The sequence below is a fragment of the Molossus molossus genome, unplaced genomic scaffold (genome assembly GCF_014108415.1).
Source record: "Molossus molossus isolate mMolMol1 unplaced genomic scaffold, mMolMol1.p scaffold_m16_p_8, whole genome shotgun sequence".
NCBI lineage: Eukaryota > Metazoa > Chordata > Mammalia > Chiroptera > Molossidae > Molossus > Molossus molossus.
The window spans coordinates 96,329,930-96,342,953 of NW_023425402.1; the positions used below are offsets into that span (position 1 = coordinate 96,329,930).

Here is a 13,024-nt window from a genome sequence, read left to right on the forward strand (position 1 = left end):
GATCATTTATTGTGAAAATTCAAATATGAGAAGAAAAAATTCTAGTTATTTTACAAGTGTAGGATTCTTTCTTTTCTTGAGGTGGGAAATGTATTAATTTTTTATTTTATGTTTTCTAAAATATTTTATATAGCTATGCAAATAAACAATAATGCTTTTATACTAAAGTAGTAGAACTAAATATTCTAGAAAATACTCGGCTTTTTTGTATACTTTGATAATATCTATTATGATCTTCCAAATATTTATGTTTTAGAGAATATTTACATTTTGTCCAATTATTTCTTATCCTGGTCTCATCTACAGTGCAATGCATATAAAGTATTATGTAAATGTTCCTCAAAAATATAGCAAGATTAAGTGTGTGAGTGATATCTGCCTATCATAGGCTCCTTTTTGAAATCACCTAATATGTGCTAGTATGAAAGAAAAAGAAGAAAAAAAAAAAAAAAGCCTGCTTGAATTTGTTTCATCCCATATATCTCCAACTAATCTGAATTTAGAAGCCCTTTCTCATGTATAACAAATGAACATTCATCTATTCATCTATTCATCCAGCCACTCATTCATCCAATATACTATTTACTGAGTATAATTCCAATAAATGTTCTAGGAATTAGTGATAACTTGTTGAACAAAATTAGATGTGAAAGTTACTTCCTAGTCCTTATTGTCTAGGGATAAAGACTAACACAAATTTTAAAAATTATAATCATCTACTAAGAAATAAGCCTGAAATGCAAATGAAGGAAACTATGAGAGTTCATATGGGGGACCTAGGCTAAGGACAGAATTTCCTAAGGGCTTTTGAACTGCTTTTGCAAAGATGAGAGGAATATCTGGAAGATGACGACAAACCATGGAGGGAAGACGTTCTGTGTCGAGGAAATAGCCTGGAGGAATGGCATTATTTTGGAAGACCTGGCAGAAGATATATTTACTGGAGGAAAGGATATGAGGAGTAAAGGATAGTTTGAGCACACCTGGAGAAATAGGTAGGAGAATGATCATACAAAATCTTCCAGGTCATGTTAAGATTATTGATCTTTATCTTAAGAAAAATTAGCAGCTAAGGAAAATCTTAGACTAGAGTCATACATGATCTAAATCACAGTTTCAAAAGAATATTCTGGATCTTTGAGAAGAAAAGATCTTACAGTAGGGGGGTGGGTGACATGAGTGTACACACACACACACAGTCTGGAGACTTTTGCACCAGCTCATGTTAGAGACAATGGGAGCTGGGAGTTAGGGTAATAGTGTAGTAGCAGTGAAGTCACAAATAAGGTGAATGACAAGAGAGAGATTTAAAAAGTAAAAAATGTGGTACCCGTAATGGAGATAGGGGATACTAAAAAAAGAATGGCTTTATGAGGCGAGAACATAAAATGATTTTGAATATATTGAATCTGAGGTGCCTTTTGAGAAACGTCAAGAGTTCCCAAGTGGTGATATACATTTTGGAAACACAAATACATGCTAAGTTAGCTGTGGATGATATTCTCAAGGAGACAGCATAGAGTGAGAACACATGGCTGCATAAGGCTGAGCCTTAAGGAAGTTAAACATCTGAGAGCCAGGTAAACAGTGATGATCTGGCAAAGGAGGCTAAGGGATGGCCAGAGAGGCAGGAAGAAAACAAGCAGAGCTTGTTGCTACTGAAGTCAGAAGAAGAGGGTCTCAAGAATCAGAGAGATAGTCTGTGTTAAATAGTGAGAGTTAAAATATTAGGGAACTTGGATTTCCCTGTTGAACGTTGTGATGTGAAGGTCATTAGGCACTGGTGAAGGATGGGGGTGGAAGACATATTGAGAGTGTTAAGAAGTAAGTGGAAAGAAAAATGATGTTAGAAGTTTGTGAACAGGAGTGCTGCAAAGCGGAAGCTGACAGGGAGTATGTGGACACAGGATACTTATGTTTTAATCTGTCGATGGAGAACTGAGTGTTTTTAGGTGTTGATTGAGAGAATTCAGCTGAGATTACAGCAATAGTGTATGTTTCCTGGTAGGGCAGGAAGAGGAGGATCCAGAGAACCTAGGTAGAGAGGTTGGACCAACTCAGGGGAGCAAGGGCTCCTCCATCCTACCAGATGGGCACATGCCATGGGAGAGGATGGATGTAAATGTTGGTGGGTGGATGGCTTTCAAAGGGAAAAGCTGAGTGTTTCTTACTAAAGACTTCAACTTTCTCTTTTTCTGAGCAGCTTACGGATGAGCTGAGAATGAGGTGGAGGAGGGGCAAGGTGAAAGTCCTCATGGTGATTTGATTTAGATGTAGCAGAGGTTTGCAGAACTAAGGAAAAGTTATCTCCAGTAGCACTCAGTTGCCAACTTTACTTAAAGAGGCTTTTGGGCATTTGCTACATGGATGGGGTGAAATGACAGAGGAGCAACACATTATTGGCAAAACATATTTTGATAAACACTGTTGTATATTACCCAAATTTCTATGTGAAAGTGTATTTTTTCTATTTACACATTTTATTATAAATTATATTATTTCTAAATTCTGAATTCAGAATAGGAGTTTGAAGGGTTTTAAATCCCTATTTTAAAATCATATATGAGCCCGACCAGTGTGGCTTAGTGATTGAGCATCGACCCATGCAAGAGGTCGCAGGTTCCATTCCCAGCCAGGGCACATGCGCAGGTTGTGGGCCGGATCCCCAGTGGGGTGGTGTGTGGGAGGCAGCCAGTGGATGTTCTCTCTCATTTATGTTTCTCTCTCTCTCTCTCTCTCCTTTCTTCACTGTCTAAAAATCAGTAAAGAAAAAAAATTTTTTTAAATCATGTATGAAATACAGTGATACCTCGGTTCTCGAACATAATTCGTTCCAGGAGGACGGTCGAGAACCAAATTGTTCGAGAACCGAAGCAATGAAACCCAATAGGAAATAATGGAAACTGGATTAATTCGTTCCAAGCCCCAGAAAATGCCTATTTACTGGCCTAATTTGTATATAATATGTAGAAAAACATAAGTCTCAACAAGAAATAAAAGTGTACAGTATGTCTAAGGGTTAAATTCAGTGTAAAGCGTGACTCTCTCCACAAAGCGTGACTCTCTCTCTGCACTCACACTGAGGACGCGAGCAAGGCGCGCTGGGCCGAATGAACGCCATTCGGCTCAACTTGGCTCATCTCGGAAGTTCGAGTTCCAAATATTTGTTCGGATTCCAAGACAAAAGTTTCTCGAATCTCCTGGTCGAATACCGATTTGGTCGAAATCCGAGGCGTTCGAGAACCGAGGTATCACTGTATATATTTCTACCTAAAATTAACTTTATTGAGTGAAGTAAAATATTTATAGAAAAGTCACAAAATAAAATTTGATAACCTGTATTTATATTTTAGTTTCTTAGTTATATATCTCCTTCTACACTTAAAGTTAACAGTTATCTTTACTTTTGTATCTGACATAGGTGATTAATCTACTGTAAAAGCTAAAATACGAAACAGCTTTACATTCTAGGTTAAGGAACATTGTAACTTGTTAATGTCACAGTTTTCATTTTCGCAAATTGAAAAAAAAAAAAAACCTGATTACAAATTTAGCAGATGATGGGAAAATAAAAAGGCAGAAATCTGATTTTTTTGGTTTCAGAATTGAATTGGCTTTATTAGGGAATAAAAAAATCTTGGATTTTTTATTTTCAGCCTTTATATACTACATTTTTTTTCAAATTTTCTTTTTTCTTTTTCAGTTACAGTTTGCATTCAGTATTATTTTGTATTAATTTCAGATATTCAGCATAGTGGTTAGGAAATCTTGCACTTTACAGAGTGATTCCGCTGATATTTCAAACACCCACTTGGCCTCATACACAGTTATCACGACATTATTGATTATATTCCCCATGCTGTAATTTATATATCCATGACCACTCTGTAACTTCCAGTTTGAACTACTTAATCATCTTTTTCACCCAACCCCTTAACTTCCTCCCCTCTGGCAACTGTCAATCTATGCTCTGCATCTATGAGTCTATTTCTATTTTGTTTGTTTGTTTATTTTGCTCTTTATATTTCACATATAAGTAAAATCATGTGGTACTTGTCTTTCTCTGAGTTATTTCACTTAGCATAATACCCTCCAGATCCATCAATGCTGTCACAAAAGGTAAGATTTAATTATTTTTCATGGCTGAGTAGTATTCCATTGTATATATGTACCACTGCTTTTTTTTTTTTTTTTAAGTTGAAGGAGAACATGTTTCATAGAAATGGAAATATAAATGGAAATTCAAAGAGTGCATATAATTCTGTGTACAAGGTGTGATTAAAGAAGTCATGTTGGCAAAAAGATGTTGCTTTGATATCCATTTAAAATGAGAAAATTAGCCTCACACTATAATTTAATATACAAAAATTATCAAATGATCATCTATCCTTAACATAAAATTTATATGTATTCAATAATAAATAATGGTGTAGGTCTTTCACAATACCCATTGATTTTCAAAATTTTTTCTTTATTTATTGTAATGTTTCTAATTAGAGATGAAGAGTGTTTGGGGGAATTTGTGGCTTTTGTATTTGAGATTTTATAGTTAAAGATTTATTATATTTTTAATATGTTAGAAAAAGCAGATTTAAAAGACTTTGGAAAGAAGAAGAGTAAAGATGGAGAAAAGGAAAAGGAAAAATTCAAATGGTCATTTCACGGTTCCAGACCCTCCTCAGATGTACAACACTCTCTGCTGTCTCTGTCAGACTGTAAGCTCTCAGTCTTGTAGAACAACTATTTTCACTGTTTCCTAAAAGGTTGAAACTCTCTGGATCATAGAAGTGTATCCTTAGACATATCTAAATAAGCTTGCTGGAGGTTGCCCATAATCATCAGGCCTCACATGGGTAATGATACTGGGGCAAGGTTCTACATATGAGACAATAGCCAAGGCTGCCCAAGTCCTTATGGTACAGCAGTCACAGGAGAAGTGCTCATATGAAGGAGGACATATGCTAACATATATACATATGCTAACTAATAAATAACATATTAGTATATTGTAAAATATATATTACTCTACATAAATAAAATATATCATATGTTATATATTCTATATAATATACCTATGTATTAATATACAATTATACAAAATGTGTAAACATAAGCAATATATAATATATTTGTATATGTCCTCTGTATAAATTATATAGGACATATATAATCTTTTTTTTTTTTTTTTACTTTTTATTTATTTTTTATTTTTTTAATTTTTTTTATCCTCACCCAAGGACATTTTTCCATTTTTTTATTCAGATAGAGCGGGAAGGAGAGAGAGAGGAAGAGAGAGAGAGAAACATCGATGTGAAAGGGACACACTGAGTTGCCGCCACCCACACGACCCAACCAGGGCCGGGGACAAACTGCAGCCAAGGTACGTGCCCTTAGCGGGAACCGAACCCGGGTCTCTCTGGACCGCAGGCTGACGCTCTGACCGCTGAGTCAAACCGGCCAGGGCGACATATATAATCTTTTAAAGACTATATTATATATATTGTACACATTATCTTTTTCTAAAGGTTTTCATTGATTTCAGAGAGAGAGGAAGAAAGAGGGAGGAACATCGATGAGAGAGAAACATCTATCCACTGCCTCCTGCGTGCCCTGAACAGGGCATTGAGTTTCCAACCCGGACATGTACCCTGACCAGGAGTTGCACTGGTGACCTCTCAGTGCATTGGATGATGCTCAACCAACTGAACCACACTGGCCAGGGCATATTATACATATTATATTTTTAAATACTTTATATTCTTACTATTGGTTCACCTATCTTGTGTTTCCAGAATGTAGGTTATAATTTTCAGCTTCCCATGTGTTAGATAGTTGGAAACTCATCCATTTTCTTCTAGCACTATGTTTTATCTAGTTTCTTCTTTTTTTCATTTTGTCTTCTTTCTTTTTTTTTTTTTATCCTCACCCGAGGATATTTTTCCATTTTTTGTACAGATAGAATGGGAGGGAGAGAGGAAGGGAAGAGAGAGAGAAACATCATCGATGTGAAGGGACACATCGAGTGGCTGCCACCCGCACGACCAACCAGGGCCGGGGACAAACTGCAACCGAGGTACGTGCCCTTAGCGGGAACCAAACCCGGGTCTCTCCGGACCGCAGGCCAACGCTCTAACCGCTGAGCCAAACTGGCCAGGGCTTGTCTTCTTTCTTAATACATTATTATGTTTTCTGTGAGGACGTTTTAATAATTATGTTTTTTTTTTGTTTTTTTTTTTTACAGAAGCATGCCTGGTAATTTGTTAGAGAAATGAGTCACTAGTCATTATATTTTTAATTCTGTATTAAAAATTGTTTTCTTATACTGGTGCCTTAAGCAATCTTTTTTGATAGTGGGTGACATAACACTCCCAAAGTTACCAATAATTCATCATTACTGTGAAAATTACCAAACTTTTCTGAGTTTCTTTCTTTGGGACAATTAAGATAACAATTGCTTCTCCCCCCCCCCCCAAACTAATAGTTAAGGTTAATCTCAAGATAGGGTTAGAATTCAATAAACATATCTAATACACATACATATAAATACTGAATTTGTAAAGAAGTAAAACAAAACTTTTAATTAAAAACAAAGATGAAAAAAGGGCTAAGAAATTCCATTGTTTTGGTCAGAATCTTTAAAGAACAAAAATATAGAACTATCAGGGATGTTCAGGAACATGTCAATAAATAAGTGATGCTCAGAAGCAAAGTCTACATGCACTAAATGTTCCAAGCTAAGTTACTTATGTTTTCCTTCTTTGTAGAAGGATTCATTTATTTATGTTTTCTTTATCTTGAAATGACATATAAACTCCTGGACTTCTTTAAATTCAGAATAAAGATTTTTATCTATGAAAGCTAATAAATGTCAAAATGTTAAAATCATTCCTTTGATCATAATTATTTGTGGATCATTTTGTTACATTGACTAAGAACTAGTAAGTTTATGTGATAGCATTTTTACAGTGACATAAAACGATTTTTAAAGCAATTAAATGGTACTATATTATGAAAGTAAAATGAATGAGATATTGTATAAAATGAATGCATATTTGAAATTTAACATTTATTAAATAAATTTAGAACCATTTACCTATTTTTCACCAGCAAAGATAAGGAATTATCTTTAATTCTAATTCTTTAACCTTTAATTCTATCTTATTGTTCATTAAGAAAGTTTGGAGTGGCCCTTTTGGGCTAGAGTTTTCATGGCACAATATATGTCTGTTCTTGCAGGTTCTTCGGGAATACAGCCCCCTTACATGGTTGTATACGCGACCTTTACACCTCTCTACTTGTTTGAAAAGAAGATCTTTTCATTAGAGAGGATGGTAAGTACTCATGTCCAGGAGGTACACTATCATTTATGGTTTGTGTGTGTATGTGTGGGATTACTCTTGTGATGGAAGATATACCAGAATTTAATTAAAATCCTATTACTAAATTTTGGTCTCCTTATCTTTAATATTAGGCACCTGAATACAGGGACTTAGAACATCCAAAATTGTCTTAGATAATTACAGTAGTTCCATCTTTTAAAAAAGTAGTTATATATTGGTATCGATTCCTTCCAATATAAGCAAAATAAAAACCATAAAAATTATATAGGTCATGTAAGTAATTTCTAAGTAATTATAAAACACCTTTCCATAAACAGATTGTACATATTTTCTCAATATGTGACTTAAATGAACTCACACACAGAGCCAGTAAAACATGCTATTACCACCTTATATCTTAAAATAATACATCTGCAAAAACATTAACTTCTTTTTTTCCTATAAATCTGACAATTTATAGGAAATTTAGCAAATATATACAAAGATAATAAAATTAAAATATTCATAGAATAAACACCCAGACATAGGTAATGCTAACATTTTAGCATATATTCTTTGATTTTTTCCTCTCTGCATATAGTCTGTGGATACGTGTATACTTTTTATTTATTTTTTGCACAGTAGAATTAAATGTTCTGTTCTCTTTGAAAACCAGCTCTTTCACTTGACACTGTATCATTAAAATTTTTCCATGATGTTAAATATTTGCATGATGTTAAGTAGTTGCATGAGATACGTAGGTTTCCCATATCTTTTTTTCTTGCACATAAAAATTATTTTTCTCCTTCTCTTATAAAGGGTAAAGATCACCAGATTACTCTTCAGTTTCCTTAGACAAAAGCCCTATTGCATTTGGGGTTTATTGAATCCTAATACTTTGGGGAACTTTTAGACATCTAGCATTTTGTTTTCAAAATTCCATGTTCTGAAATCACTACATCAAAGTATGAGACTAGATAGTACAATGGTGCACATCAACCCTTAGTAACCACAGAGGATTGGTTCCAGGATCCGCCAACGATACCAAAATCCGAGGATGCTTAACTCCCTTAAATAAAATTGTGTTGTGCCCTGGCCGGTTTGTCTCAGCGGTTAGAGCCTTGGCCTGAGGTTCAGAGAGACCCAGGTTCAATTCCTACTAAAGGCACGTACCTTGGTTGCAGTTTGTCCCCGGACCCGGTTGGGTTATGTGGGTGGCAGCCACTCGATGTGTCCTTTTCATGTCAATGTTTCTCTCTCTCCCTTCCTCTCTCTCCCTCCCACTCTATCTGAACAAAAAAATGAAAAAATGTCCTCGGGTGAGGATGAAAAAATAAAAAAATAAAATTGTGTTGTATTTGCATATACTCTATGTACATCCTCTTCTATATTTTAAATTATCTCTCGATTACTAATAATACCTAACCCAATGTAAATGCTATATACATAGTTGTTATACTGTATTGTTTAGAAAATACTGACAAGAAAAAAGTCTGCACATGCTCAGTATAGATGCAAACATGTTCACCTAGTTACATAGTACATGTTAGCAACAGTGTAACTAATTTTGTTCCCCTGGATATTTCAATGCCAGGCTGGTTGAATGTGTGAATGCAGAACCCATGGATAAGGAGAGCCAACTGTAATTATTTCTGTAATGTGTACTTGGCTAGTTAGAAACATTAAAGTATTAAAAAGTCAATGGAAATTTGGGTGAAATGCAAATACCCCGATAGGATGATTATTGTGCTTGATTATTTGTCTCCTGAAGATTCAGAGTGTAACATTACCATTGCTTCTGCCTCTGCATTTTATCTTCCTCCTCCTCCTTTCATTTTAGATAGAAGCTCCTCCTTCCTGCAAAAGTCAGCCACACAACAGGGATAATATTGTAAGCTAAGAGGACATACTATGCCATTATGAACATATAGTGGCAGTTTCCCTGTTCTAATTAAAAGTTAATTAACTTTAGTGTGGGTAAATCTAAGTGTGCTTCCCAGGCCTCCCTCCAACTTGAGTCTCTGGTGAAGATTCAAATAGGCCATCTCAGCCCTAGCTTTTGTTTTATTTTTTATTTTAATTTCTTCTCATGGCAGTGTCTTGGGTGCTATTTTAGATGTTCCAGAGAGATTAAATGTTCTAACACCCTGGACTACAAAAGAATACGAGCCATTTTTTTGTGGAGTGTCATGGTTTCATGCACAGGAAGTACTCAGACACTTTTTAAAAGTGCAAAATGTAAGGATGGATGAGCGCATTACAAAAAGAAACGGGCTCAAAATAATCCGTGTGAACTTCTGGCCGTCCTACTTAAAAACTAACATTTAAGCACAAAGAAAATTTTGAAAAAGATATGAGAAACACAAAAAAGACATGTTTATTCTTTAATTCAACAGATGTTTATTGATTATCTATTATTATGTGCTAAACAGTAATCTAGGCTCTGAGGACACCATGATGAGTAAGATTAACAAGGCGCCTCCCCCCAGAGTTCAGTGTCTAATGAGGAAGGCAGACAAACAAACAACAGTAATAAAGTTGGAAAACCGGTATAATGAAGAGCATGCTAAGGGTCTGGCATATGGTAGAGATAGTGTTCAAATAATGTGTAGGAAGGATGAATGAATGAATGAATGAATGAATGAATGAATGAATGAATGAAGAGTAGGGCACACGTAGCAGGAACACATCTTTCTGATGACTGACCACAGAAGTCGTCCCAAAGAAGAGATGTTCAAGCCGTGACCTTAAGAAGTTAGCCTAATAAAGAGGAAAACCTGCTCAAAGCAGAGGAGAGCTTGAAGGTGAAGGAGAAGCCACTTGGTTCAGGAAACTGCTAGAGGTCGAATAGACTGCAAGGGAAGGGATCTTAAAGGCAGTTTGAGAAGTGGAAGGGAGTCAGGACAGAAAGTATTATAATTCCTCAGAGGGGGGTTGAAAGTGGCTTAAGGGGCCGAGGCTCAGGAATTTGCCCAGTGTCGGTAGCAGTAATGAAATGAACTTCCAGGCTGTAATGAACTGACTGTAGTGTCACATCTTCCTAATGGGCCCACTGGTTGCTGGTTGTTTTACATTACTCATTAGGGTAAGCTCTATATAATGTTTTAAAGATAAATCTACAAAAAACCTCCTCTAATAGAATTTTGTTAAATGGAGTACACTGATAAAAAATTATAGCCCCAGAGATAATGAGACCAACTTGTAAAATAAAGACAGTACCTTACATTTATTTAAAGAATTAATCCAGAATGCAGTGGGGGGGGGGCAGGGGAGGGACAAACCTGAGGAAGGGAGGTGTCATGAATCACTCCACATTTCCCCCATCTTCTTGCTCTTGGGTGTTATAAATTGGTTTCGTTTTATTTAAATGGGGGACCTGGCAGGTCTATAAAAGCTTCTTTCCGCTGCTCAGACCCCTGCTTTCGGAATGTTTGAGGTGGGATGGGGTGAAGGAGCGAACCGGTCTGGTGGCCAAGGTCACATCAACACAGGGATTATCTTAAAACGTTTTCTGAGTGCCTGCTTAGCATTTCACTAGAATGTTTCACTATTCTAAATTCCTCTCTGCCCCTCATTCTAGTGGAACTTGAGATCCTTTAACAAAGTTTCTAAACATCAACCTGTAACTATTATTGATAGCATCACTGTACACCATTCAGAGTGCTGTGTGTTAGAAATAAAATGCAGCCTGAGGAATCGGCTTGCTACCTTAAATCAGGCCAGGGCTTTTGTGAATTATTCAAATATAATAAGTACTAATACCAAGCTTAATTGTTTCACACAATACCTTACCTTTTCGAAATGTTTTATATTGTTTTGTTTTTCAATGTTTGACAGCTCAAGAACAGAAAGTAAATAGACTGCAGCTGGCTTGCAGTTGTGAGAAGGAATTGAGATTTGTACTAAGTTTTATGAATAGTAAAGTCTCTGGGAAATACACAGCTTAGAACGGCTACTTTGAATATGGCTTCCCTTTGGACAGTACTTAAATGTACATTGTATAGCAATATAGTTTTTGTTATAATAATTGTCTTTTCGAGTAACACCCATCATTTTTTTTCCGCAAATTTCTGTGAAAACAATTACTTTCAACTATGGGGAAACTTCTAAAATTTGACAGGGTTTAAACTGTAGAAAAAAGGTTTAGACTTTAAAACATCCATAAAAATGTTTAAGCTACTATAGGGCTTAAACCAGAAACCAGAGTTTCTGATATATTTTTCAGTAAATTACTAACATTCACAAGTGATTAAGTAGAGGTGACAATTTTACCTACTTTTAAATTAGTCCTTTTTTAAAAAAAAAAAATCAAGTCACTCTCTCTTTATTTTGAATATTTATACCAGTTGTAAATGGCTCACCTGGACTACCTCCTTCTTACAATTACTGGTTGTTACAGTGATTAGTCGACCCCTGGATTCAGGCTGCACTGTCCTGGCTCACAGATCCCCTCCTATTTTGCGCCTCCCTGAAGTTTAGATTGAGCTCTAGACAAAGTCACGAGAGCGAGGCATGTTCTAGCTGTGGGAAAATTTGGAATAGGCTAAAAGGTGGGCTTCTGGTCCTAATGACAACTTTATAAATTTATATTTTCAAGCATTTCTGTTCACAGAGAAATCACTGATGCAAAAGCACCAGGAAGAATAATAGTTATTGGTAAAGCTGACTTGAATGCAGTTAATATTTTATTTTACTCTAACTGTGTCAACACTTAGACTGTGACATCAGAATTTGACTACAATGTAGATTCCTTTCATTTTCACACACCTATTGATTTCTTATGGCGTGTACTTCAGCCACCAGTCACTACTGAAGTTCCGCTTCAGTGCTCTTCTGAATTGCTCCCAAGCCCAGCAGCTCCGGGGGACCTGACCAGTGGAATGCGGGCAGCGGCTGTGTGGGGCACGACTTGTGTTGGCAGGATACTGGGCAGCCTCTACGGGCTGTGAATGGCCCCATTGTCCGAGGAAGCACGGGGATTTCCTGTGGGGAGCTGCTGTGTGCCGGCGGGGGGCATAAACTGGGCAAGGCAACTGCTTATCAGCTCCCTGACCTCACGCCCTCAGTGCGGTCGGTTTCAGGAACATTGTGTAGCGATTGCTGGTGACACACACACACACACACACACACACACACACACTTTACATATTAAGTATCTGTTTCAGAGTTTTAACCTATAAATATAATGACTGATTAATTTGGACCAAAACTCATGTGCTAAGATTTTTGCAATCTCATAGAATCAAACATTAAGAACTCAAAAGTAGCTTACGGTTGGTTCTAGAACCTCACTTTGTATAAGGAAATGGGGCCCCAGAAAAACAAAAAGGTGTTAACAAATACAAATGGTAACAGTGCTTATGTTAAGAGACATAGAAATGTAGATGGTTATTTTTTTCCCGTTATTACCCCTACATCTCTACAGTGGTGATAGTATCTTTATAATGATAAAAAGTATTATTTTAAATGCACGAGCCAACAGCCAGCATCCTTTTAAATCCGTCTTTCACCTGTTAGGCCACTTCTGCTGAGAAGCTGAGAGAATATGGCCTGTCCCACATCTGCAGCCATCCTGTGCTGGTGACCAGAACCAGGTCTTGCCCTCTTATAGCACCCCCGAAAACACCCCCAGTGCCTCCCTGGAAACTCTTTCGTCAAAAAAGGAAAACTGTTATAACAGATGAACCTCAAGGTATGGTTTACGT

At 36.4% G+C, this 13,024-nt stretch overlaps 1 protein-coding gene across 1 annotated transcript in view; it reads left to right on the forward strand.

Moving 5' to 3' along the window:
* ADGB (androglobin) overlaps positions 1-13,024 on the forward strand; it is a 142,756-nt gene that overhangs the window by 42,600 nt on the left and 87,132 nt on the right. The window contains exons 9-11 of the mRNA XM_036249050.1: positions 4,581-4,715; positions 7,237-7,331; positions 12,837-13,011. Of these exons, the coding sequence (XP_036104943.1) occupies positions 4,581-4,715; positions 7,237-7,331; positions 12,837-13,011 (405 nt within the window). The remainder of the gene's footprint in view (positions 1-4,580; positions 4,716-7,236; positions 7,332-12,836; positions 13,012-13,024) is intronic.